This window comes from Anguilla anguilla, chromosome 1 (assembly GCF_013347855.1).
Source record: "Anguilla anguilla isolate fAngAng1 chromosome 1, fAngAng1.pri, whole genome shotgun sequence".
Lineage (NCBI taxonomy): Eukaryota > Metazoa > Chordata > Actinopteri > Anguilliformes > Anguillidae > Anguilla > Anguilla anguilla.
The window spans coordinates 80,048,633-80,074,213 of record NC_049201.1 but is presented as its reverse complement, the minus strand read 5'-3'; the positions used below and the strand labels follow the sequence as shown (position 1 = coordinate 80,074,213).

The 25,581-nt window shown below is 47.6% G+C and overlaps 1 protein-coding gene across 1 annotated transcript in view; it reads left to right on the top strand.

Annotated features, from left to right (window-relative positions):
* The window catches only part of hs1bp3 (HCLS1 binding protein 3), a 26,325-nt gene extending 1,108 nt beyond the window's left edge, over positions 1 to 25,217 (top strand). Inside the window, exons 2-7 of the mRNA XM_035410598.1 lie at positions 1,378 to 1,543; positions 3,331 to 3,538; positions 6,282 to 6,510; positions 15,622 to 15,791; positions 16,286 to 16,424; positions 24,916 to 25,217. Of these exons, the coding sequence (XP_035266489.1) occupies positions 1,378 to 1,543; positions 3,331 to 3,538; positions 6,282 to 6,510; positions 15,622 to 15,791; positions 16,286 to 16,424; positions 24,916 to 25,180 (1,177 nt within the window). The 3' untranslated portion in view covers positions 25,181 to 25,217. The remainder of the gene's footprint in view (positions 1 to 1,377; positions 1,544 to 3,330; positions 3,539 to 6,281; positions 6,511 to 15,621; positions 15,792 to 16,285; positions 16,425 to 24,915) is intronic.
* Positions 25,218 to 25,581: the final 364 nt, after the last annotated feature.

Sequence of the window (25,581 nt, the reverse complement as noted above, 5' to 3'; positions counted from 1 at the left end):
CATTGGGACATCAGCCAACTTTAATTAAACGTCCTTGTAATTATTTGCCAATAATTATCTTGTGTAATGGTTATGATGTAATGAGCATTTAACGCTTGAAGTTAGTTGATACCTTAATAATATGGCATGCCGTATTTTTTTTATTCTTGGGAAAAGGTAATTTCAACTTCCCCATCTTCAAGTCCTCCCCCAGATCATTTTATAAACTTTTAAGTTCTGTTTGGCTTCTGTTAGCTGGATTAATGGGAGTAACACGAAATAACCTTGTGAATGTTTTGTGCTCATTAAACGTGACAGAATTCTGTGGACTTTAATGGGGTGGAACATTTGAATCCAGGTTATTTTTGAAGGTTATTCATTTCTGTTAAATTATGTAAATTTCCTCTATTGGATCATTAATCTTGTTTTCCATTTTTGGAATGAAATCAATGACAAAAGAAGAGTAAAACAACTTTTTAAAAAAACACTCTATGGTTTTAGCTTATCAGGATATGTGAGAGACAACCTGAATAGAAAAGGCTGTTTTTAATGCAGCCATGTGGAATAATTTCACTAACTGATTTGTCAAGAATAGCCTAGATGTTGTAGTCTATAACTTCATGAAATTAATGTTCAAAGAAATTTTTATTTGTGTTTTTTTTTTTTTTTTAACCAAATGTGCTCCAGGTAGGTGGTGACTTCCAAAATCTTATCAGTATGTGCGCCATTGATCATTTTGTGCAAACACCTTTGAGGTCGATTCAGACACAATGACATTGATGACACCGTCTCTTGTCCGTTCCTCTATTGCTGGACTGGCCAAAAACTAAGTCTCTCATCAAAATAAAGAAAAATTAAAAAGACAAACATTGAGCTAATTACCAGTTGGGTTTTTTGGACCGGTCAGATGGTGCTTTGACAAGTTGGTCATTATAGGCACCAGATTTATTTTTTATTAGCCGCCAGTGTTCTATAGCATGGACGGGCTTCACGGTCTGGAGGTCAGACCATGCCAGTTCTGAGGCTGACCGTGCCTGGGAGCCTCTCGGGCAATGCCCAATTGGCTGTAGCATCACCCAGAGAATGATGGGAAGGTTTCCAGTCAGCCCCGGATTACAGCACCTCATGGCGCACCAGTGACCGCTACTGGATGATGTGACAACTGCACGTTCGCCTGGGGGGGGCTTTATAAACAAGACCAGGTTAAAACCTAGTATGTGGCTGGACCTAACACACGTGATCCAGCCGACCAATGGTGTAACTTCATAACTCGGCCGACCAATAGTGTAACTTCATCACTCAGTCACTCGGTCAGTCACAGACGTTCTTCGCGTTTGTAGGGCTGGCCCCCCTGCGGTTGCGGTCCAGCCTAAAAGTCGGGGTCTCCACTCTCTCCAGGCAGCTTCAGAACGAGGCGACGGGGATCGACCTGCAGGTGCCCCTCTTCCAGGAGGTGCGCGGCACCATGATGACGGGGCACGTGGAGTACCAGATCGTCGTGGTTACCCGACTCGCCGCCTTCAAGTCAGCCAAGCACAAACCTGGGGACGTGGTTCAGCTCATGGTACGCTGGTGGTGTGTGTGTGTGTGTGTGTGTGTGTGTGTGTGTGTGCGTGTGTCTGTGTCTGACACCAGCAAGGAAGATAAAAGGGTCCAAGGGACGCATATTTGGTTCACAGTTGCTCATAAAGAGGCCTTTCGGTACCTACCATCTTACAGCCCTTACAGGTTATGAGGGTAAGAGTGACTATATTAATGATATTAGTCTGGTACTTTATTCGTGTTGAAAAGTGTAAGTATTAATATTCTAAAAGTATCGTTTAAAATTCTGCATATCCTTTGTTATGTTGATCGATAAAATGCTCTATACAGTAAATGGATAAAGTGGCATTTCAGTCCAGGTTTTACCTGAAGGCTGAAGGAGGTTGGTGTAATGAGTGGAACACACCTGTTATTGCAGTAGAATAGAATAACCTGTTTTCCTCTGTGAGACTAATGCCAGGTTAGCCGTCTAGCCAGTGTAACTGGAGTGTTTGTCCTCCTAATTTTACACTGTCGTGTGTGCGGTAAAGAACAGTAGGAAGAAGGGGCCTCTGGCTGAGAAAAATAGGTTCAGATTTTAAAGTTTCATATCTTATAAAAAAGTTTCTCCCGGGTCAGTGGCATTGCCAGTGATGCTGTAAATGTATTACTCAAGTCTGGCTGTAGTGCTGTTTATTATGAGATGAAGACACTGTTCCACCTCCTCAAAAGGAATGTGGGAAAAACAGTTTTTGTTCTTTTCTATTGGTTTAAAAAAAATAAAAAATTGTACACGGCAAGGTCTACATTTGGCCTCAAAACTGTTCGAAATCCCGACCATGTACTTAAGGTTTTATTTCATCCAAGTCACCATGTGATGGCGCTCTCACCACACAAACTGCCATAGCTGCATAGCTGAGTCACTACACTAGGGTGGAGCTGAATATGCAGCTGTCACTCATGAACGGGATGTGAGGCAATCGTGACGCAGCGTTTCTTTGTGGGTGTTGAGCTGTGACGCTCCCCATTGTGAAAAGGCATTCATTTTTAACACTTTCTTCTCTCACTTTGTGCTTATGGTAAATGGACTGCATTTATATAGCGCTTTTATCCAAAGCGCTTTACAACTGATGCCTCTCATTCGCCAGAGCAGTTAGGGGTTAGGTGTCTTGCTCAAGGACACTTCGACACGCCCAGGGCGGGGTTTGAACCGGCAACCCTCCGACTGCCAGACAATCGGTCTTACCTCCTGAGCTATGTCGCCCCTATCAATGCTTATCAATTCACACATTTCCCCCCATCTACAGATGTGTCACTGCAAGGGATGAGCCCAGAATTTTATAATTTTTATAATTTAAACCCTTTGAAGTGTGGTGTTGCAGAACCCCCACTGCCTTCTGTTAGCAGCAGTGGCTGTTGCATCAGCACGAGCGCGTTCGGTTTTGAACGTACTAAGCGCATACCTGTGACCTCACACTTTGAAGGGTTAACGCTGGGTGTGTGTAGATGGGGGGGGGGGGGGGGGGGGGGGGGGGGGGGGGGGGGGGAACAGGAAATGGCCCGGGCTGACGGACATGGACAATGGGGAAGAGGGCAGGATCACATGACCAGGGTAACAGTCCAGGGTATAGATTTGAAAGTCTGTAACTGCCAGGGTAAAGCACCGGCAGCATACTCTGTCATGATGGCTGTTGCGGCCTGTGTTTACATTACATTACATGAGAGGGACGAGGGGGGGTGGGGTGGGGGATGGGGCAGGGTAATCTAGGGAGAAAAGCCACCCTTCCAGCCATAGGGGGTGGGGAGAATGAAATAGCCTTGTTTTTACAGGTGTCCAAGAAGTACAGCGAAATCGACGAGTTCTGCTGCCGGCTGGCGGCGCAGTATCCCAAGATTCCCGTGCCGGCGATGCCGCGCAAGGCGCTGTTCGTGGGCGAGGCGGAGATCCGGGAGCGCCGGGCGGCCTTCGACGAGCTCGTCAAGTTCATCTCCAGGAACGCCACCCTCGCCACCTGCCCCGAGTTACTGGAATTCCTGGGTAAAAAAAAATGTTTTTAATTATTTTTATTTTTTTAAGAACGTTCCCGGTCCTCTTGCCCTTCATAACGGTGTATAACGGTTGTGTTACTTGACAGAAAAAGAAAAGAAAGAAAAAAAAGTGGAGTAGTAACGGTCAGAGTCGTTAATCACCGACTGGGATTAAAGTTGCGGACGGACGGTCTTGTTGGGGCACGTTTTCGTTTTCTGTGTGCGTGTCCCGCGAGCGCCGTGCGTCACGGTCAGGCCTGCGGCGCCCGTCCCGTCTGACGGTCGTTAGCGGGAGGAAGAGGAAGAGGAAGATTCACTCGTCCTGGTGAGCGCGTCGCTCCACGGTCGCCGCGCCGACTGTGTGACACGCTCGTCTTGATTTACGCCCCGTTGGTTTCCCGCCCGCGTCGAGTGCTGCCGGCGACGTGTTTGGCGAGCGTCTCTGCACGAGTTTGGGGGGGGGGGGGGGCGGGGGCAGGAGCGGGGGCGGGAAAATGGGGGTGATGTGGTTGGTGGAGGGGGGCTACGGAGCTATGACAGCATTTTGTAAACGCCCACGTTCTCTGCTCGAAGAGCTCCTCATAAATAACCCAATAACAGAGCCGCTCTTCAGAATTACGGTCATAGCTGGGAGGTGGGGAGACACGTTTTGGGCCTTCTGATGTGGGGCTGGGCTTGACTTCGGAACATTCTGTTCTTTTTGCTGGAGGATGAGAAGGGAAGCCTAATAATAATTTTGAGTTTGAACTGGAAAACTTGTGTGCTGGGTTTTTAAACGGCAGTTAAGAAAGGAATGGTGCAGGAGACGAAGCAAGGGGACTCTGCAGGTTTATAAAGGGAGACCCTGTCCATTTTGACCTGGCCATTGTACTGGCCAGATCGAAATGAAAGAGGCGCAATTTGAGTTCCAAAACTCTTGGGGCCTGGGAGAATGACTCTAGAACAGTCAGGGAATGTGGCCTGTGATGAATATGGGATTCTAAAGGGTGAGATTTGATTGCTTGTGCATGAGACCAAACCAAGACCAAATGTGAATACTACTTCCTCAGAACATTTAATCTGATCCTATCTCCTGTTGATCAGGTGTCTCATTGAACTGTATCCTGTACAAGAGTCCATTTTCTTGTGGCTAGCTGACAATCCTTCATGGAACCCAATTCAGTGGTAACTACTATGTTCTAGGGTACAGCAGCCAGTTACAGTCATGGATTTGAACCTGCAACCTTTAGGTTTGAAGTCTGGTTCGTGGTTACCTTAAACTTTTTCACCTCGCTACTGTCAAGTGTGGATTCTTGGTCACAGGACATAATGAAGCAAATTCTGTGTTTCACTCCCACTGTACTGGTACATTCCCCCCCCCCCCCCCCCTTAATTTTTTTCTTGTACACCACAGCGCTAAGAGCACTGCAGTTTGAGATAAAGCAGGTGATGTCAGGCTTCAGAACCCCTCGGCAAAGGCTGCTAGATCTCTGAAAATCCAATCAGTCGTGACCGACCATCAACGTATTGTTTCAACACTCGAAAAGTGAATTAAATAGAAGTGTTTTGTATCAAGAGCTGATTTGCATAATGCCACAAGCAAGGCACTGTGTGTTGAGTTACGCATCGTAAAAAGAACTGCCGTCAACCATGCAGGTTCCGTTTATTGCACTAAAACAGATGTCTTCACAAATGTTTTTAGACATGTTTTCATTCAAGCCACTCTTTATAATCACATTTAATCTCTGGGCGGACGCAGAAATTGCTATAGGGAATTGATGTACAGAACAAATTCTGGATCGTAAGCGGGTTTTACTGATAAATAAAAGATGGTCTGTTTTGCTAATGGAAAGAAATCAAAGCGTAGTTTAGCTCTTGGTGCTCGACAGAATGATTTGGATAAAGACGTGATCTCTGACAGCTCGGATGAATTGCCATATGCTCAACAGTCAGTGGGGCTGGGTTTTCTTCAGTCTAGCCAAGAATGTTTTCCAAGTAAGCCCAGTTTGTGACTACATAGAATTGGCTCTCCTTATTGTTTTGAATAGGATTCCTCTCTGATTCCTATATTTGGCTTTGAGAAGTCAAATTTAATATTGGTGGATATACAGTCTTCAAACAACAAAGATATGCTGTGCACCGACGCTTGAGAATTCGGTAGTCTCCCTTTTCTCAGTATGTTCCACCAGCCGGGTCCTTCGCCATCCAGGTGTGGATTTCATTTAGTTCAACATTTTTTTTCAGTACCAGGACCCTAAATAAAGAGCTTTCAAGATGCCTAACAGCTCGAAGACAAGTGGCAAGCAACTTGCACGTCCAAACTTTGAATATAGCCAAGGAGACCAGCCAGCATAATTACCCTTGAGCCACTCTTTGACGTGTCTGTAGAGGTCTCGGACGTTGCCAAAGAACTGCTCAACCTCTCCAGGTGCCAAACGAGAACCCGCCTACAGACAACGGCCCTTTCGTTCAACAATAGATTACGATCTTTAAACCGATGACTCTTCTTTGGCTTATGAGCTTGCAATGTTGGTCCAACCTCAGGCTTGGGTGGAAAGCAAGCCAGAGACATCACAAGCTCTCCAATCCCAGGTTTATCTACTGTGGGCCTATACCTATGTTTGAATAATTGAAAATGTGTGAGTTAGTTGTGAAAGTTGCTCTTGGTCAGTAAATTAAGTAATATTGGCATTCATGTCACGGTTGCTGGGGTCTGTTCTTGACCAGTACTTTCTGCTGCGATTCCTTCTCTAAGTCTCCAAAATGTTTTATAGGGGCGAAGACGACGGATGTGGCTGACTTCAAAACCAGGAACTCCCCGGATTTGGAGGATGAGGAGGATGATGAAGGGTTTGATTTCTTTAAAAAGAATGAGCCTCCAGCTGCCAAAGTCTTGCCGGCAACCAAGCCAGTGGCACCGGCAAAACCAGCGAAGCCACCAGTGCCCAGTGAGGATGAAGAGGACGAAGAGGAGGAGATCTTGGACCCACTTGGGATTATGAAGTAAGAGTCCAACCAGATTACGGTGTAAAAATCTAAGGAGGATTATGGTTAACAATATGAGGATGACTATGATGTCAAAATCTGAGGTGATTGTGATGTAACAATATGAGGGGGTTTTGAATTAAGAATTTCAGGAGGATTATGATGTAACAGTCTGAGGATGACTATGATGTCAAAATCTGAGGTGATTGTGATGTAACAATGTGAGGGGGCTTTGAAGTAAAATCTGAGGGGATTATCATGTAAAAACTAATGGAATTAAGAAGTAACAGTTTGATGGGATTGTGCTGTGAAGTCCTGTGCGGATTGTAGAGTAAGAATCTGCGGCAGACAAGAACGCAAGAATCTGAGGATAATCATGAATCGGGTCAGCCGTTTTTCTGATGGGAATTATGAAGTATTGTCATGACAGTCACAGCTGCTCTTAGACAGAATAATCTCTGCCACGTTTAGGCAGGTTAATGATCTTTGAATCCCGCGATTAAAGGCCTTTTTCTCTCTGGCGTTTATGTTTGCCGCCAGATCCTTTCTGCTTGTTCCGAGAAACGTGCCTGGAAAAGCTTTTAAAAAGTCAGGATTTAAAGCGGCCACAGTTGATACTTTTCACCTCTGCGACTAGACTTCCATGGCCGTCGTCTCGAGTAAAACAGATGAGAGCTGGACGGGGGTTTTAACGCACGTCCCTCCCTGGTCCTCGCCAAATCCTCCTGGCACCTCCACGGCACCGCGGACACACCAGACCGTGAGCCGGCAATGTCATCCGAATGGAGCTCGCCGATTGGACGCAGCGGCCGGCGGGGTTTTGCGCAACCTTTACAGGTGGTTCTGCTCAGCGGCAGGGCATCGTCCCAAAACGCCGAGGCGGGAGTTTTTGGGGGCTGCCGCGGGGTTCTAGGCCGGCTCATTGCGGAGCTCCGAGGCGCCCCTCTCTTTTTTGCGTGGATCCTTCCGGAAGGTTCCCGGCTTCTTCGAGGCTCGCGGGTTTGATTTTTCCGTTGTCGAGAGATTGAATCGAAAGGCCAAAACCGTTGACCGGAAAGCCTGTGAACTTTTTTTTTTTTTTTGCGAGTTGCGTTTATGATGCTTTTTAATGATGGGGGAAAATAGGATCAAAGATCTGTTGTGGATCGGGCTGCACCAATGAAGTGCTGGCATTGGCTTTTGTTTGCATCACGAGACCGATGTTCGGGAAGGCTGGCTCAGACGGAGGAGTGGCCTTCCGGAACTGGAGTCATGATTGACAGGCAGACTTTACATAAGACCCGGCCCTGCACAGACACCTGGCTCCCCGTTGAGCTCTCTTTGTGATGTAGGCTAGCTGGCATGCTAAAGAGTACACTAGGACCCGCTGGGAGTTTGGAAGCCATCAGCAGGCTTTATTAAGTCATTAAGGCCATTAAGCTCATCATTTGGCGCTGCTGGAACAGACCTGGAGTGTGAATTATTATGATTATTATTATTTTTTAGGGTTTGATTGTTCTGTTCCACAGCTCAAGACCGAATTTGTGCTTTGTCCCCCATTCCCCCGGGCCTGCGTGAGACTGCACCTCTGTGTAATTGCTGACTCACGGATATCGGTCATATCTGTGCCCCCATCTCTCTCTCGCACCGTCACGCAGGAAAATGAATCCTCTGTCACGTTACATATGTTCATAAAATATGTATAATACATATTTTTACGGTCAACTCACAGCTACCTCGTGATGAATTCTCCTCCTTCGTATGCACTCGCGTTTATGTCTGTCCCAGTGCTTCTCTGTGTGTGTGTCCCTGTGTGTGTGTGTGTTTGTGGGAGGGTTTGGTTATGGTAAGTAACCCCTCCCACAAACACACACACACACACACACACACACACACACACACACACAGGTGTTTTGTTCCTGGATTACAGTGTCTATTTGTACAAGAAATAATGGTGTGCTGTCGAGATATCGATCAGAAAGAGGAGGAAAGGAACAATCCGATGTATATTTTATAAGCACCGGATCTCACAGTAGCCAGCAGAGTCATCGGTATGCTCTGGGCATTACAGGTGTTCCTGAATGGGGGGGTTGGTGGGGGGGGGGGGGTGCACTCTCTGTAATGCTGATAAATGAGGAGCACTCGCAGCATGATGTCGTCTTTCCTTCCTGCTAAAAGCATTGTGGGATTCCTAAGGGACACCTAAGCGATGATGAATCACCGTCTATTCTAAGCCGCGCGTGCGCGCACACACACACACACACACACACACTCCCGCACCCGTATGCGTTACCTCATCGGCAGATAAACTCTCCCTCGACCTCGATGAGGGGAGCAGGAAGCAGGAAGTGGAATCCCCGAGTCATTGCTTTCCACCCCCGCAGGCACTGAAATCTTTAATGGCGCGCGTGTGTCTATACGTGTACGTTTTTTTGGCTGGACCGCGACAGCGGGGCCAGCCCTGCAAACGCGAACGTCTGTGACTGAGTGACTGAGTGAGTGAGTGAGCGATGAAGTTACACCATTGGTCGGCCGGATCGCGAGTGTTAGGTCCGGCCGTACACTAGGTTTTTGACCCGGTCTTGTTTTTTAAAAAGACTGAGCGCATCGGAGCGCGTGCAGCGAGTCTGCGTTATTCGCGATCTGCTCTCTCAGCCTGCCGCGCGGGGCTAGCCCAGCTCGCCCACGTCTCCGCGGCTGGGTTACCGCTCTCCTCTCTCCGCGCCTCTCCCAAAACGTACGTGCGGCGCCGCCTGCTCTCCTGGTCCCGCTCGCGCCGAGCGCTTCACGGAATGCGAACGAGCCAATGAGAGCGACTCGTTGTGGGGCCGTCTTGTTCCTCCCTCTGTAATCCTGTTAATTTGATGCTGGCGGGCGCGTTAATTGCAGCATTACACTTCGTTACCACCGGTGACAATATGAACTGAACGTACCCGTGTTGCATTGGCAAAAGTACATTTCGTTTTTTTTTTTTTCGCCAACCGCAGTGTTAATTAAAGGAGTAATATGCTTGACACGTGCTGGGTTTTTTTGTTTTTTTTTGGCTGGACCGCAACAGCGGGGCCAGCCCTATAAACGCGCATGTCTGTGACTGAGTGAGTGATGAAGTTACACCGTGCATGTCTGTGACCGAGTGACTGACTGATGAAGTCACCCCATTGGTCGGCCGGTTCGGTCCAGCCATATACTAGGTTTTGACCTGCACTTGTTTCCTTCCTTTTTTTTTACTGTTTTTCCATGAGTAAGACTGTCTGCATGGAAAACAATCAGTGGGAAACCCTTTTTTTTGCCAGCCTAAATAAAGAAGTGAGGATGGGAGTGTGATACACTGCTGAAGATAACAGCCTGCAGTGTGTACTGCTGTTTACAGAGAAGGGGAACCAAAACAAAAGCGCGAGTGTGATTCAGGTTGACTCAGCAAACATCTCTGTACGACCTTACAGATTTCCGTTCAAGGTCAAACGTTCACGTCCCGTTCGATGGCTTACTCTTCGTTTCTCACGCTTACTGTACTACAGCGTGCTGCCCGCTGGACTCAGATTGCACGTGCACTGCTGTGCGGTGCAGCAGGTAGGCCAGCAGGACTCAGATTGCACGTGCACTGCTGTCCGGTGCAGCAGGTCGGCCCCTGGTGTTTTTGCGTGGCGTAGCGTCACGCTAGCGTGTTACGGGGTGTTCCTGCGCTGATGTGTGATGTCACGTCGGGCTTTAGGGCTGGGAGCCGGGTGGAGGGCTGTTATATCGTGATCTCTGTGTGAACCGGGCCTCTTGTGTGAAATATTAATGCCTTGGCAGAGTTGGCAAGTTTGGGTAAGCTGGTTGGCGTGAGATTTATTCTGTTTGAGGGTGGGGTGGGGGGGAGGTCAGGGTGTGGTGTGGGGGGGTGGTTAGGGTGTGGTGGGGGTGGGGGGGGGGGGGATTGTGGGCCGAGTTGCGACCAAGATTGTTGACCGGGGACTGTTGGGGTGCTATTGAGATTGTTGATTTGAGCGAATGGTACTGAGATTCTCGTTTCTGCCAAGGAGGTTTGTTTGGATGAGAGTGTGAGACAGAGCTTGAAAGTGTGTCTCACACCCAAGCCATGAGAGTTGGCAAGCCTGGTCTTGGAATGATAATGGTGGATCTCCCAGCAGTGTGATTTTGCTGAATAATGCTGGAAGTAATCTAATCACCGCCTGAAAGATGTCACAGGTGTTTGGGTTTCTCCCTCCCTCCCTCCCTCCCTCTCTCTGTCTCTTTCTCTCTATCTGTCGCTCTCTCTCTCTCTGTGCAATCACTGTCTGTTTGGTGAATCATTTAAAATATTTTAGGAAATCAACACTCAAAATACTTCTGATAACAGCAGTGTTGGGAACAAGAGGCAATTATGTGCTGCATCATTCAACACTGCTCCTTATGTTGACCTCTTATTTTAATTTTTTTTGTTTAGTCTTCCCGAGGTGAGTAGGAGTAGACTGTTTGTCAGTAGCATGTCTGTTTCTGCTTTCAGCCCATCCCTAGACACTTCCCTGTGTCACTCAAAAAGTGGGCGTCGGCCATGGCTTACCTTTGCCCCCCCCCCACATACCGCATCACTGCTTGACATTTCTTAAATAAAAGAACAGTCCTGATACACCCACAGGTCTAACAGATAGCTTAACCTTTTGTCTTTTCCTAAATATTTTGTGTTTGTCTCTGAGGGTGTTTTTGTGTGTGCGTGCGTGCGTGCGTGCGTGCGTGCGTGCGTGCGTGCGTGCGTGTGTGTGATCGTCTTGACAGAACACTGCCGTCTTTCACAGAGAAATTAGTGTCGTAGTCAGCGTAGTCAACGTCATAGTCGGCTTATGGTTCCCTTTCTTCCTTGTGAATTATTCTTCCAAGTATCCAAGTTTTTCGTTCGGCCAGCCCAGTGTTTCCATGAAAGTGCGCGAGTGACCAGAAGCCCCGCGACCGGGCCTGTGCCTGTTTTCGCCGTTTCCATGGCAACCGCCGGTCTACGGAGCTGGGAGTTTGACACATGCGTCCTGGAAAGCTCAGTAACCAATCAGAGAGGGAGAGAACACTGTGAACTCCCTAGATGCCTTTTTTATTTATTTTTTTTGGGAGACAAACCACACTGTGTGCGTGTGTGTGTGTGTGTGTGTGTGTGTGCGCGCACATTTTTAAGGAGACCACTGCGGCTTCCAGCAATAATAATAAAAGTTTTGACGGAGAAAATGAAGTTTCTGTTCTCCATGTTTCAGCGTGGTGGAAGGAGGCACGTGGGGACGCAGCAAAAGCACATGCAGTCTGCGCAGCAGGAGCACAGGGCTTTAATCACTGCAGGCTGTTCTCCCGCTCCAGCCCAAATCTTACATAACCGCGTGATTTATACAGGTTATAAAAAGCTAATTGGTTCCCTATTTTGTATTTTTTTTTTTTTAATTTTATTTGAAGCTCTGATGTCATGATCAAAAACCATAGAGGTCTTGTGGATTCCAGGTGGGTCAGATGAGCATATGGTAGATCACCAGTTGGGTGCAGGTTGGCGTGATTTTAGCTGAATGCAAAGCGGGGGTGGCCTGCTTTGAGCAGTGAGCCCCCCCCGGGAGCCCCCCCCCCTCCCCCCCCCCCCCCAAACAATGTCCTTTTCATTCCATACCCCTCACCAGCAGAGCCTGGTTTTATCGCCATTCTCAAAAAAAATTTTAAAAACTGAGAAAGCTTGAGGAACTTGAACAAGCAGGTGCCGCCAGCTGCTCCCAGGGTTCCAGAAAGCATACCTGCTGATGAATTATGGGATAGATTAACTGTGTCTCGTGTATTTAAAAAAAATATTGAGGAGAATCATTCGTTTCCCCCAACCCCCATCTCAAACGGAGAAGTCATTTTTGGCCTGTGTGTACGTCCTCAATCAAAACATGGAATTCCTGGTTATGGACACTGACTTTCTTTAAAAGCCTGTAGTGAGTTTAAACTAAATTTAAAAAATGTAATAAAAAAAAAACCAGATACTCGTGGATTCGCCCGTGTGATCGCACTGTTGCGTAACAGTCCCGAAAAAATCGCTTGAGTGCTAAAATTTAAAATTGGGGGGGTGGGGGGCGGGTGGGAAAGGGGAAAAAGTGTCTGTTGCATAATGATGTTTTTTTGTTTTATTTGGGTGTGTTTTGTGTTTTGCTGTGCGGCTTATCCACATCGTGTATTAGCAAATGCTCCAAATGGAAATGAAGAGGAACAGAAACAGTCAGAACCCGTTGGTGAAACTTGCCTGTAACTGCATTAGAGCTCGACTTGATTTGAACAGCGGTAGCGAGAGCAGATTGAATCAGTGGGTGGGGAGCGAGTTTGAATACGAAAATTTGTGGGTGAAAAACAGTCAGGCTCTTTACGTCTGTGGTCACCTGCCAATCAGCGAATGGCGGGACCCCCCTCAGAGAAGTCATCGCAAAATCATAAATTCCAAAAAACGCTTCTTGCCGCCATTTTGTGCCGGAATGCTGACCGTGAGTTAGCTGAGGTGAAGAGGGAGGGAAAAGCTTAACCAAGTTAAACTTGGCTGGGTGGTAGTCTGACGAGCCGAGTTCGAGAATGTAGCCAGACCACTGCGGGGGAAACCCCTGCTCTTTACTGTGATCGCCATGGGAACAGTGTCATGGGATCTTCACGTGTATCCGTACGAGTGGTAAAACGATTCTCTGAGAGCAGCGTTTCTGAGAGAGATGCGGAGGGAATTCTCTGTGGCATCTGTCTACAGTCGTGCCAGGCCACTTGTGCGTCACTGAATACTGTCCTCCAGCCGCACCAACCCCACCCTCCCCCCTCCTCTCTGGGTGTGTGAGAAGATGTCAGATGTCACTCATGGTGAATCATCACATTTGGGACGTGAGGTCATTACATTACATTACAGGCATTTGGCAGACGCTCTTATCCAGAGCGACGTACAACAAAGTGTATAACCATAACCAGGAACAAGTATGACGAAACCCCTAGAGAGAAGTACCGGTCCAAGTGCAGGGAACAACCGCATAGTTCAACTTGGACCCTGAAGGTTAAACTGATTAACACTAACACAACGAGAGCGGCAACAACGCAGTCTATGGAAAAAATACAAGCAGTAGTTAAGACAGTTAATGCACCCAAGTCAACTACGAAACAGCTGCCTAGTTACAACCCTAAGCTTACAGTCATTTACAGGGGGGTAGGGAGGGATGGGGAGAGGTGCAGCCTGAAGAGGTGAGTCTTCAGTCGTCGCTTGAAATGGGTCAGGCAGGTCAAAGGCAGTTCATGCTGTTGAATTGTTTCCCTTTTTCACCCAGCTATGTCTGTCACTGGTGTGCCACCATCTATGAAGTCGTGAAGGCAGTCCCTGGTGCGTCAGTGAATTGTGTCCCCCATACAACTTACCCCCACGTATGAGACGCAGGGTCGAGGGCGTTGTAGTCACCCTCTCCTCAGTCTCTGGGACGTCTGTGAGGGTGAAAGGGGTGTTTAATGGGGGGAACGTTTTGGGTCGGGCCCAGAAACCGAGAGCTCTTGGGCCTGGGTGATCTTGGGCCTGATCTTAGGCCTGGGAGAGACCTGATCTTGGGCCTGGTGAGGCCTGGTCTTGGGCCTGGGTGTGGCCTGATCTTGGGCCTGGGTGAGGCCTGGTCTTGGGCCTGGGTGAGTCCTGGTCTTGGGCCTGGGTGTGGCCTGATCTTGGGCCTGGTGAGGCCTGGTCTTGGGCCTGGGTGAGCCCTGATCTTAGGCCTGGGAGAGACCTGGGCCTGATCTTGGGCCTGGGTGAGTCCTGGTCTTGGGCCTGGGTGTGGCCTGATCTTGGGCCTGGTGAGGCCTGGTCTTGGGCCTGGGTGAGCCCTGATCTTAGGCCTGGGAGAGACCTGATCCTAGGCTTGGGAGAGACCTGGACCTGATCTTGGGCCTGGTGAGGCCTGATCTTGGGCCTGGGTGAGCCCTGGTCTTAGGCCTGGGTGTGGCCTGATCTTAGGCCTGGGAGGGACCTGGTCTGGGTGAGGCCTGGTCTCTCTGTCCGCTGCGTCTGCATGATTGGAGACGAGGGTAAGGCGGTGACGGATCGCGTGTGACTGCAGCTACGCCGGTAACACAAGGAGGCCTCTGAGAGCTGCTGATCTCATGACTCAGCAGTTCTTTGAGCATTCTTCATAGCTGGGGAGTGCCGGGGGGGGGGGGGGGGGGGGGGGGGGGGGGGGGGGGGGGGGGGGGGCGGGGGCGGTGGGAATTCCAGATGTGCTGCTTATCAGGTTTCGCCTGCCCGCCAGGTGTGAAAACAGAGGTTTACCGCGCACCGTTTAGAGGAGTGTTTCACAAGGGGACAAGGACACGCAGCTGAACTGCAGAGAGAGTGGAGCAGTGCTGCAGGCGCGCATCAGGCGCAGAGAATGCGCCCATTTAAACGCAGCTGCTGCGCAGCCCTGCAGCGGCTCCACTGCTTTAATAAGGCTTCAGGACCCGGGTTTTCAACTGGGCTGATGTGCAACGACGAAATAAAGATTTGGGGAAATATTTCAAAATATGGAGCCTTTGTTTAAAAAAATATATAACCCTCATAAAGTTATGATGGGGTCCCCTAGTCCCCTGCCTTTGAGCATGAGTGGGCATCCCTGGATCGGAAATGGTTGAAAAGCCCTGCATTAATAGCTTCTCTTTTCAAATCTGATCAGTATTATTCGTAAAGTGCATTTCGCAGACAACCGTCACAAAGACCTTTTACCAGAAGGAGTCACAGAAGGAAAACTGAGCAGTAACCAGGCCTGAACTCCCTAGAAGCAAGTGAGGTAAACAACAAAAAAAAATTGCTGGTGGGAAGAAAAACACTCAATCAACGGAAAGAAAAAACTCCTCGATGGGTAGAAATCTCGGGAGGAAATATGAATATTGCGACGTGTTCGGTTTGCGTGGGGGTCAGTTTTGGGTTTTGTAAACTCAGGGCGTGGCAGCCCCTATCCTCTTGGGCCTCGGGGGGGGGGGGGGGGTCCCAGCCTCCGCATAGCAGAGCTCACCCTGTTTTCGTTTGTCTTTTTGACCCATTGGCAGGCCTCTCCGCGGGGTCTGGGTTTGTAATGGTGGTGCAGAGGGGGTCATAACCGCTGCCCCGCCCCGCCCCGCCCCGCCTTCGCCTCGTTTGGAAGACCCCCCCCGACAGAGAAACCGCTGCTCTGTATTTTCCAGGTCCAAGAAGCCCAAGAAACCCAAAAAGCCGAAGGAGGCGGAGCCAGTGGCCTCTGCCCCGCCCCCCAGACCCGTGCAGAAGTCCACCTTCTCTCTGTTTGACGAGGAGGCGGATCCGGACGAGGACCTCTTCCAGCCCGCGGCCAGGAGGGACCCGCCCCCCAAAACCGGTGAGTGGGGCACGGGACGGTGTTTTACCGTGATTCAAGCTCACAGTTCAGACCAGCATCAGATACGCATCTGAGATGCTTTTCGCTCTTTAGATTTAACCCGTAAAAATGCGAAAACTCATCTGCGGTTTCCTGAGAAATTTCAGAAAATTTCATGTTACGGACTAAAATATGCACTCAGTTTCTCAGATAATCAAAATATCTTAGTATTCATTGGAATAGATGGTATCTTTTAAAATTATGACATGAGTAATCTGGAGGAATTTTATTACCCTTTTAAGGTGTTTTAAATAAAGTTTTGGAGGATAACTGTGGATGTCTACACTCTTGCGAAGCGGCAGTGGTGAAAGTGCCGTGCTCATACCTCACCGTGTGATAGAGGTGTAAGGTTATTTTCTTTTAAATGACCCATAATGTCAGAAATCCAGAGGGGTTAGTGTCCTCTCTGTGGTGACATTCTCACCTGTGTGTGTGTGTGGTCTCCATGGCGACAGGCAACCTGAAGCTGTTTGAGGACCCCGACCTGGGAGGGGCGGTCAAACTGGGGGACGCCCTTCTGCTCCCCACGGCGTACGCCGAGGACGGACCGCCCGCCGACGCGGGATTGGACGAGGACACGGACGAGCTCTTCAGGTACCGAGCGACAAACGCTCCGCTATACGGTCAGGAGATAGCGTCATGGCTGTGAATTACGCGCAGTCTGACCCACGTGGTCCGGTGATGATAACCATTAATCATGCTCTGATCAGTCCTCAGATGCAGATACCCCAGCATTTTGCATCAGGTTATCTGGACATTCATGTGGATCTTATTCTGATGTTTATTATTATTTTCGTGTTGCTTTTTTGTGGTAAAATAGGATACAGGAAGAAGCAGGGTGTAAACAGTTCCACAGAATAATTATAATAATTCTTACATAAATGCATAGGTACATATTTGTATACATTAAGGTCAAACAACTTTCTAGAGAAAAGCAGAAAGCAACTGTAAGACCGGAGTACAGTAATAAAAGGGGGTGAAAGGCAAACAGTCTGAATTTCCTGATGGATTTTGCTGTCCCACGCAAGCAAACTGTGAAACGCCACAGCTGCTAATGGGAGCTGTTTTAGGTCGCTGCTCGTAGCATGTAGCGCTTTTCCTGGAAGACAAGCGCCTGTAGTCACACCAGCGCATAAATCTGAGCCCGACAGGTCCAGTCCAGCTGAGCTGCACTCCCTCCCGCAGGCTGCCACGATGTGTCTGATTAATGAAGTGCCACGTCGACTTCACTCATGCAGAAACCGTGTTGTTTTATCCTGATACATTAATAAATAAATAAGGGGTTTGGCCAGAAACACATAAGCAGAATATACGTTCAAGTAACTGCAGTATCGCGTTTTGGCCACCGGGGGCACTACATGCAAATCTTGGTGGCTCTTCAGTGCTGACCTCTGGGAAGTGCTTGTTAGAGGGAGAAACTCAGCAGGCTTTCCATAAGGTCCATGTTTCATTCCCAGTAGTGGGGAGTAGGGGGTGGGGGGTGAGTTTTTCTTTTTGGGGGGGGGGGGGGGCATATTTAGACACACACTGTGACGGGAAGGAAGAGCTGGATTGGACAACCTGCAGGTACTAATCACGAGTCTGAAAGCATCCACCACAAACCTAAATATTAAACTGAACTCAGTCCAATGGATCATTTGTTATTGTGGCAGCACTGAGGCTGACTTGTGCTCTGGGGCTAAATGACCCAGAACAAGGCTTTCCTCCTAAGAACGAGCCTGAAATGGCTTTGCGGTCCTCCAGTGGTTTTCCGGCAAAGCCGATTTGTTTGTCTCACATTCTCGTTTAGTCTGAATTCTCTTTGGAGCTACGGGCTGTCGGTTGGGATTCGCGCTGTTGAGGTTAGACGTTTTATTCGCGGTCATCCCTGCGCTTGGCGTGTCACGCCGTACGTTCTGCCCTTGTTATGCTTCGATGGAGATGCGGAATCAGAGCAATTCTGAGTGATTCATTCTGCGGAGACAGGAAGCAAAATTCTCGCCATTTTACAGCCGGACGCTGTCTTATTCCTTACCATCGTAGTACAGTAGTAACACGCACACAAACATGGACACACAAAAATTCACATACATGCATACAAACATAGACATGTACACTGACACACCGACACATATACTCGCACAAACGTGCACATACACTGACGTCCACACACAAACTGTGATACACATAAACACATAGGCATACTCACACACACATACACAAACACTTGCGCACACACACACACACACTGACACTCACACACTCTCGCACACACACACACACACACACACACACACACACACAGGAGGCTCGTGTGTTTTACCGATGCTATTTTAAACTCACAGGTCTCTGCGTCCTACTGTCACACGATCGGTGTGACCTTAAAGAAGATCTTACAGAGTGCATGCGTGTAAAGAAAACTCTTATAGAGTGCATGCGTGTAAAGAACACTCTTATAGAGTGCATGCGTTATGTGAGTGTGAGCATGCGTTATGTGAGTGTCAGACAGAATTTACGCTCCCTTTCTAAGTTTTTTTTTTTTCTCATATTCCTGGAAGATATAAATCTTGGCCCTTTCGGTTGGAGGGGGTCGCTCTGAAACGATGTGCTTTTCTTCTTTTTTTTCCACACAGACTTGTGCGTCTGCCAGAGTTATGTAACTGCGGGAAAGGGGCCTCTGTCTTGAATGAGGCAAACGGATCCAGTATTTTAAGTTCTCGTGAAGCGAACCCCGTCCACACACACACACAAACTCACACAGGCACACACACACACACACACACACACATATACCACACACACACAAGCAGCCCCACTCGCACGCACCACACCATACACACACACACACACACACACACACCACACACCATACCACACACACACACACCATACCACCACACCACACACACACACACCCTCACTTGCACACACACACACACACACGCATGCATGCACACACACGCACATGCACACACCACACTCACATGCACATGCATACACACACACCAGAAACACACACACACACACACATATACACACACACACACACACCACATCCTTCAGCCAAGACGTGCTCCCCTGGGGTTTGTTTGAGCAAGCTAATGGAAAGGCTGAAGTTAATTTGTCAAGTAGATCGTTCTTCTTTTTTTTTATTGACTTCCTTTGATAGTTTATAATTAAAAGTTCCCCGCTTGGCAGCTGGCAAAGCCCTTAAAAGTTGAAATGTTTCAAATAAAATGTGACTAAAAGCGGTAGACAAGTGGAAGAGAAGTTTCCCCACTGATCTCATCAGAGATAGCAGCGGCTAGCAGAGAGAGAGGAGGCAATCTGATTTAATATCGTGTATGAGAGAAGAGCTCTGCATGTATGGAGTGAGACAAGTACTCCTAGAACCACCTTTGACTTCATTAACGTTTCATCAATAGTTTCCTTTCTTTTTTTTTTAGCAAGTACTCCACATTTTTTCAGCTTAGCTGTACAACATTTCTGCAGCGTAGCAGAGAGAGGGGGTGTTAAATCCAGAGATCTTAATGAGAGTATTTGCAGGTGGAGTATGAGGTCACGGCAGTGTGTTTTTTTATTGACATTTTGAAATCAAAGTGGAGGTAATGAGGACATGAGACCCCTGGGTCGCCATGTTCAGGTCTTCATTACAAAAAGGCCCATAGGGGCATTATTGTGTGGCAGGTGGGTAGGGGGGAGGAGTCGAGTAGGTTATGTAAATGCTGCCAGTGTCCTGATTGGTCAGGAGAATGAGACTGTGGCCTTAGGAATTCCTCTTGTGTGTCCTTGTGTTTGGCTCTCCTGCTTGGTAATCAGACCCCCCCCCTCTCTTTCCCCCTTATCCCCCCCCTCTCTTTTCTCTCTCTCCCCTTCTCTCTCTCTCTCTCTCTCCCTTCTCTCTCTCTCTCCGTCTCTATCTGTTCTCTCATTCTCTCTGTCTCTCTCCTCTCAGTCTCTCTCTCCTTCTCTCTATCTATCTATCTATCCATCCGTGATTGCCCCGCCCAGGGGGAGGGCTCTAGCCCGGCACGCCACAGCTGATTGGTTGTCTTGTTTCCTGGCATGTGCGCCTGGCGGCAGCCAAATGGCACCTTTCAGGCCTGTTTTCAATCACCCCTCCTCCCAGCGGTCGGTAGAAGGGGGGGCGGGGGGGGGGGGGGGGGGGTCGAACCGCTGGCCGTTCGAGTGACGCACGCTGTCAGGTAATGACTGAAAAGGAACCTCAGTTCACCTGCCAAGAATATCCCAGAGAGCTCTCTCTCTCTCTGTGCAACAATCGCCCTTTCATTTCATTCACCCTTAACCTGCAGCAGGAGGAGAGAGGGCCAGTCCTGCCTCTTCCTGTTACTCAGCGCCTTTTAAAGGCGCCTTCTGGTTTCGGCCATCTGGAAGTTCTCCTCGAGCACTGCTTTTAGAAAGGAAAATGGCTGCTCTGCCATCCGCTACAGGAAATTGATTTTTTTTTTTTTTTTTTCGAATGAGGAAAAAGTTCCGAAAGGATAGATACATTTGTAGTTTTTATTTATTTTTTTATTTTTTGCTTAAGGAACCAACGCAAGCTGTGGTTAAAACTCAGCTGGCATTTCCCGCGACGTTCTTAACGGTTGCCGCGTAATTATGACCTGAGGCTGTAAAACTGTGTGAGTAACTGTGCAGACTTTTGAGTTTTATGTGCTGCTGGTATATTTGCAGCTTGATCGCTGTTTTGTTTTTGATCTCCTTCCCCTGGAACTCTTGGGTACACCAAGTGCTTGGCTGCTCTTAATGTGCCTTGTGGCTAGTTTACCAGACTCAACACCCACTCTTTTTCCCCCTCACTGTACTCAGCTGTGAGTATATAAATTGGCTCGCTTAAAAATCGGATGGAAAACTATACAGGTTTAAAAGTCTCACTGATTTAGCGTCGGATCCTGTTTATTTGGTAAATGGTAAATGGTGAATGGACTGCATTTATATCACGCTTTTATCCAAAGCGCTTTAAATTGATGTCTCTCATTCACCCATTCAGACCCACACTCACACACCAACGGCGAAAGGCTGCCATGCAAGGTACCGATCAGCAATTAGGGGTTAGGTGTCTTGCTCAGGGACACTTCAACACGCCCAGGGCGGGGGATCGAACCGGCAACCCTCCGACTGCCAGACAGCCACTCTTACCTCCAGAGCTATGTCGCCCCTATTTAGGGTTTGAATAATCCATCCATTTCCGAAACGCTTACTCCTGGTCAGGGTCATGGGGCAGCTCGAGCCTATCCCAGCATGCATTGGGTAAAAGGTCGGACGGGTTACAATAAGCCACATATTGGTAACCCAAGGACGATTTAGACTCTCCAGTTAACCTAACCTGTATGTCTGTGGACTGTGGGAGGACACACGGACACAGTGAGAACTGCTAATCGGGTGTCTTGGACTTGTGGTCTTAGACTTGAATGCTTGGAGACTTGGCCTCAACTAGGACTTGCTGTATGGTGACTCGGGCTTGGAACTGGGGACTTGAGACTTGACTTGGACTTGTAGACAAGTGGCTCGACCAGAACACCGACTGTATTTTTATTCATGAGAGTTTTGGGCTGTGCTGCCGCTCCGAAGATGTGCGTCACAAAATTAAACGCATCTCAAGCACGGCAGGTGATTTATTTCCAACAGACTGTTGGATACGGGTGGTTCCATTTTCCTTTGTTTGTTTTCTTTTCTTTTTTAAATAGGGGCACAGTTTCCTTTATTTCAGTCACACTAGGAGCTTTTCATTGTTTGTTTGTTTTTTTTTTTGTTTTTTTTTTATGAGATCGCCTTCAGGGGGAACTTTCCTAGAAGGCGCACCCAGTGTGAAGCTTTCATTTCGTGCCTCAGAGTTGGACTTCCTGTTTAAAGAGGAAGCTCACTCGCTGCTCTTCAGTTCTGGCTGTGGGTTCCGCACGCAACGGCTCTCATGACTGCCCCGTGGACACACTTGTGAATGGAGCTCTGTCGGGTTTCCCCCCCCCCCCGTGGTGAATCGAGCTTTGTCACCTCCTTTTTTTTTTTTTTTTTTTTTTAAGGCAGGGTTTTCCTTGAGGGGTTGTATTTGAGGTGAAGCCCGCGCAAAGCGCTTGGGCGACGCCCCGCCTTCGTCAGACTCCGCCTCCCGTGAGGCGTAGCCGGGTGTGACTGAGGCCCGCGGGGGTTACGCTCGCTTGGCGATTCTCCGGAAAACTCCAGAGAGTCAGAGCTGACCGGTCCGGAGTCACGCTGTGTTTCGCCACCTTAAAACTCCACTGTGACTACATCACAATAAGGCCTTTCTCATTGGCTAAGAATGCTGGTTTGTGTACGGTCGTGTATAAACTTATCGTTTCTCCAGGGCCCACAAAGTCATTGGGCCTCATTCACAATACTTTTATTAAATCATTCTTACTTTTGTTTTTTTCAACAAAAAAACAATATGAGATTCATGGCACATGTGCAGACCTTTGTTTTTGTGCATATCCGAGGTGTATGAGATGATAAATTCAGGCTGTTTCTAAATCCTGTTCATGTAATTTGCATAAGGAAACAGCCATGAACAAATACAGATAATAAAAAAAACAATGAATGCTGACATGTTCTTGGAAACGTTCTTACACGCAGTTTACGATCAAATGTGATCGTACTGTACACAATCATGTTTCATGAATGAGGCCCATTGACTGTTACAGTGAGCTGCCTGGTTATTTCTTAACATTTTATTATGTGTGTGGAGTGGCTGTTGCTTGGAGACGATTCATAAAGGAAGTCTTGCTGTCACCACTGCTCTGCACAGCTGACCATGACCACACACCGCTGGTACGATTCTCACGGGTGTGTTTGTCTTCACTCATTGGAGTGTGTTACTAAGCAACATCTCCATCAGTGATGATGACGATGATGACGCCGATGATGTCAGAAAGAGGAAGATCCCACCTGTCACTCCCTTGGATTGATATTGTGGCTAAAAATCATCATGTCCACCCACTCACCAAGCACAAAATAGCAAAATATTGCGAATGACAAAAAAAAAAAAACTGTTCTCTCTGATCTTTCTAGATAGTTTGAGAGGAAGTGAATTTGATTTTCTCCACTTTGCACAAAATATAACTGAGAGGAACAGACCTTGAACACTTCTCCGTGCACTTGCACATTCATTCTGTCTCCTGAACTGTAATTTCAATTTCTAGCTTTGCTGCAAAATACGATCTGCCCCCAGTCGCCGGTTACAGGGAACAAAATGTAATTAATTTTCAATCGATTCGGAGTAATGAAATGAGAGTTGTATTTCTTTTAGTATTTCATCAGCGATAAGGGCCCCAAAGATATAAAATGTTTTATTAAATCAACTCTGTTCCATAACTCAATTTTTACTACTAAAAGTAGGCAGTGCAAACTGATTTCTCAGCTCATTCTCTTGTGGAAAGAAGAATGTCTCAAAATTTTAACCCTTGAAGAGCAGACTTTTTTTTTATGTTTTTTTTTTTTTTCTTTTTTTTTTTAAAAGAGACTGTGGTTTTGGGTAGATTTATTTATTTTATTTTTTTTCACAGAATTAATTCTACAATAATGTAGAACTTGGACAGCATGCTATTTAATTAATAAACGATCACAAAAAAAATGCTAATAATATTTAGACCATTAGAATCTGTTAGAATGAGCTGACCTGACGTAATAAATGTTAGATGCGAGGGTGATGCTGTTATAATATCGGTTCTCAGATAATTAATGGGAAAAGTTGTTTGACACGGGTTTTCCAAGTTTTCCCATTGCACCGAAATCGAGGAATAATTAACCGGGAAGGTCTTTAGCGTACACTCGGCGCGGACTTGAGCTGGGCGCCCCGGTGCGGGACAAAGCACCTTTATTTTCCCTGTGAATTAAAACTGAAACGGGCTTGCAGAAGGCTTGCTGCGCTCGTGTGTGTGTGTGTGTGTGTGTGCCCTGGCTGTCCGAGCCCTAGTAGAGTAGCGTACAATGGCCCTGTTCACAGAGTCAACCCCAGCGCACACACCCCCCCCCCCCCCCCTGCCTCAGTAATGCTCACACAACTGGCCATTTCCACACAGAGAACTTTCAGAACCTTTCATGATGTTCAGATTCATTAAAAAAAAGTTATTTAATGGTGTTTTAACTCCAGAGTAAACACTGTTTTTATCGCAGTGGAGATAAATGATACTCTTATGTAATGGGGTGGGGGGTTTGGGGAGGGGTGGGGGGGAGGGTTTTCCTCTGAAAAGGTTTTTATTTTTTTTTTGGTGGAAGGGAAGGTGGGGTCTTAGTGCTAGCGTCAGAGGTGTGTGTATGAGGGAGTGGTGAAGCTGTTGCTTGTGGCAGGGTTTCATAGTGCTTATCACACACACACACACACATACACGGACACAGATGTACACACTCATGCAATCACTCATGATCACAACAGAAAAAAGAAAACAATTTTTCGATTTCTTTGTTGTTTTTTATATAAATAAATATGTCCTGTATATTACATTACATTACATTACAGGCATTTAGCAGACGCTCTTATCCATTTGAGTGAGAATTCCATAGTATCAGGGGATTTGGTCATTTTGGTACAAATGTGCTCTTTATTTCTAGCTTTAAACTATGTTTGTACTATATACAGTTTTGGAGATAATAGGGTTTATTTAAGATGGGGGGGGCGATTCTTACAAAAAGCCCTGAGTTTTAAGGCGGTTTAAAGGGGATTACCCTTTAAAGAGTATGCTTTTTACTTGTAGTGATTTTTACATCAGCGTAATCGCATTTTGGTGATCTCACACTGTAAAGAGTTAATGCGGTGTCAGTGTACAACGTTCTGTGGACTGAGCTTCCCTTTGCGGGTCTCTGGAAGGAGAGCTCGCTCATAAGGTAGTCATGGCAACCCCTGTGTTTCCAACAAGTAGAAAAAAAAAACATTTGTTTTTGCCAAATTTCCTCAGATCTGAACCCCAAAGTACAGCTTGGAGGGTTTCGGCTGACATTACTGTTACTGTTAACATTGAAGGGCGTTCGCTTGAAAGGCGAAACTCACCGACTTGTCCTCCCGATGGTTGTTTTGTCAGTTTTTTTTTTTCTCTTATGTTTTTTTTCTTGTTTTCTTTCCCCGCTGCACTCTCAGGGTGGAGGAGGACCTGGAGAAGCTTCTCGCCGTCAGCAAGGCCGCGAAACCCAAACCCGCCATGGCTCCCAAACCCGTACCCAAACCCAAACCGGCCCTGCCCAAGAAGCCCGCGTCCCTGTCTCAGAGCGGCGGCGGCGCCGACGGCAACCGAGGGGCGGGGCCTCTCCCGGAGACCAAGGCGGAGTCTATGGGACAGGTGGACATCCTCAAATACATACAGCAGAATGAGGAGGCCACCAACGAGGACCTGGATCTGTTCTGATGTTTTTTTTTTTGTTGTTTTTTTTGGGGGGTGGGGGGGAGAGGGGTGGGGGGCAATTTAGGCGTAGTTTTTGGGTCTCCTTTTTTGCAGTGCAGGCCTAATTGAGTACTCTCAGGGTTACCCCCAAACACGCAGTGAGTAGGGGGAAGTTTTATCCTACACACCTGGGAATGCTGTGATACCCAGAATTTTAAAGATAAAGATTTTGAAAATGTCTTTTTTTTCCTTAAAGATGATGATCAAGAAAAACTCTTCATATTTTCTTCCTCCTCTGCACCTTGTTGACAAGATCAAAACCCGGTTTTCCGAGGGTGTCCTTAAAGGAATTTTTTGATGTCGGGAATTCTGCGGATCGAACGCCGCTATTTTTGACTTCTTTTATTATTTTTTTTATTTTACCT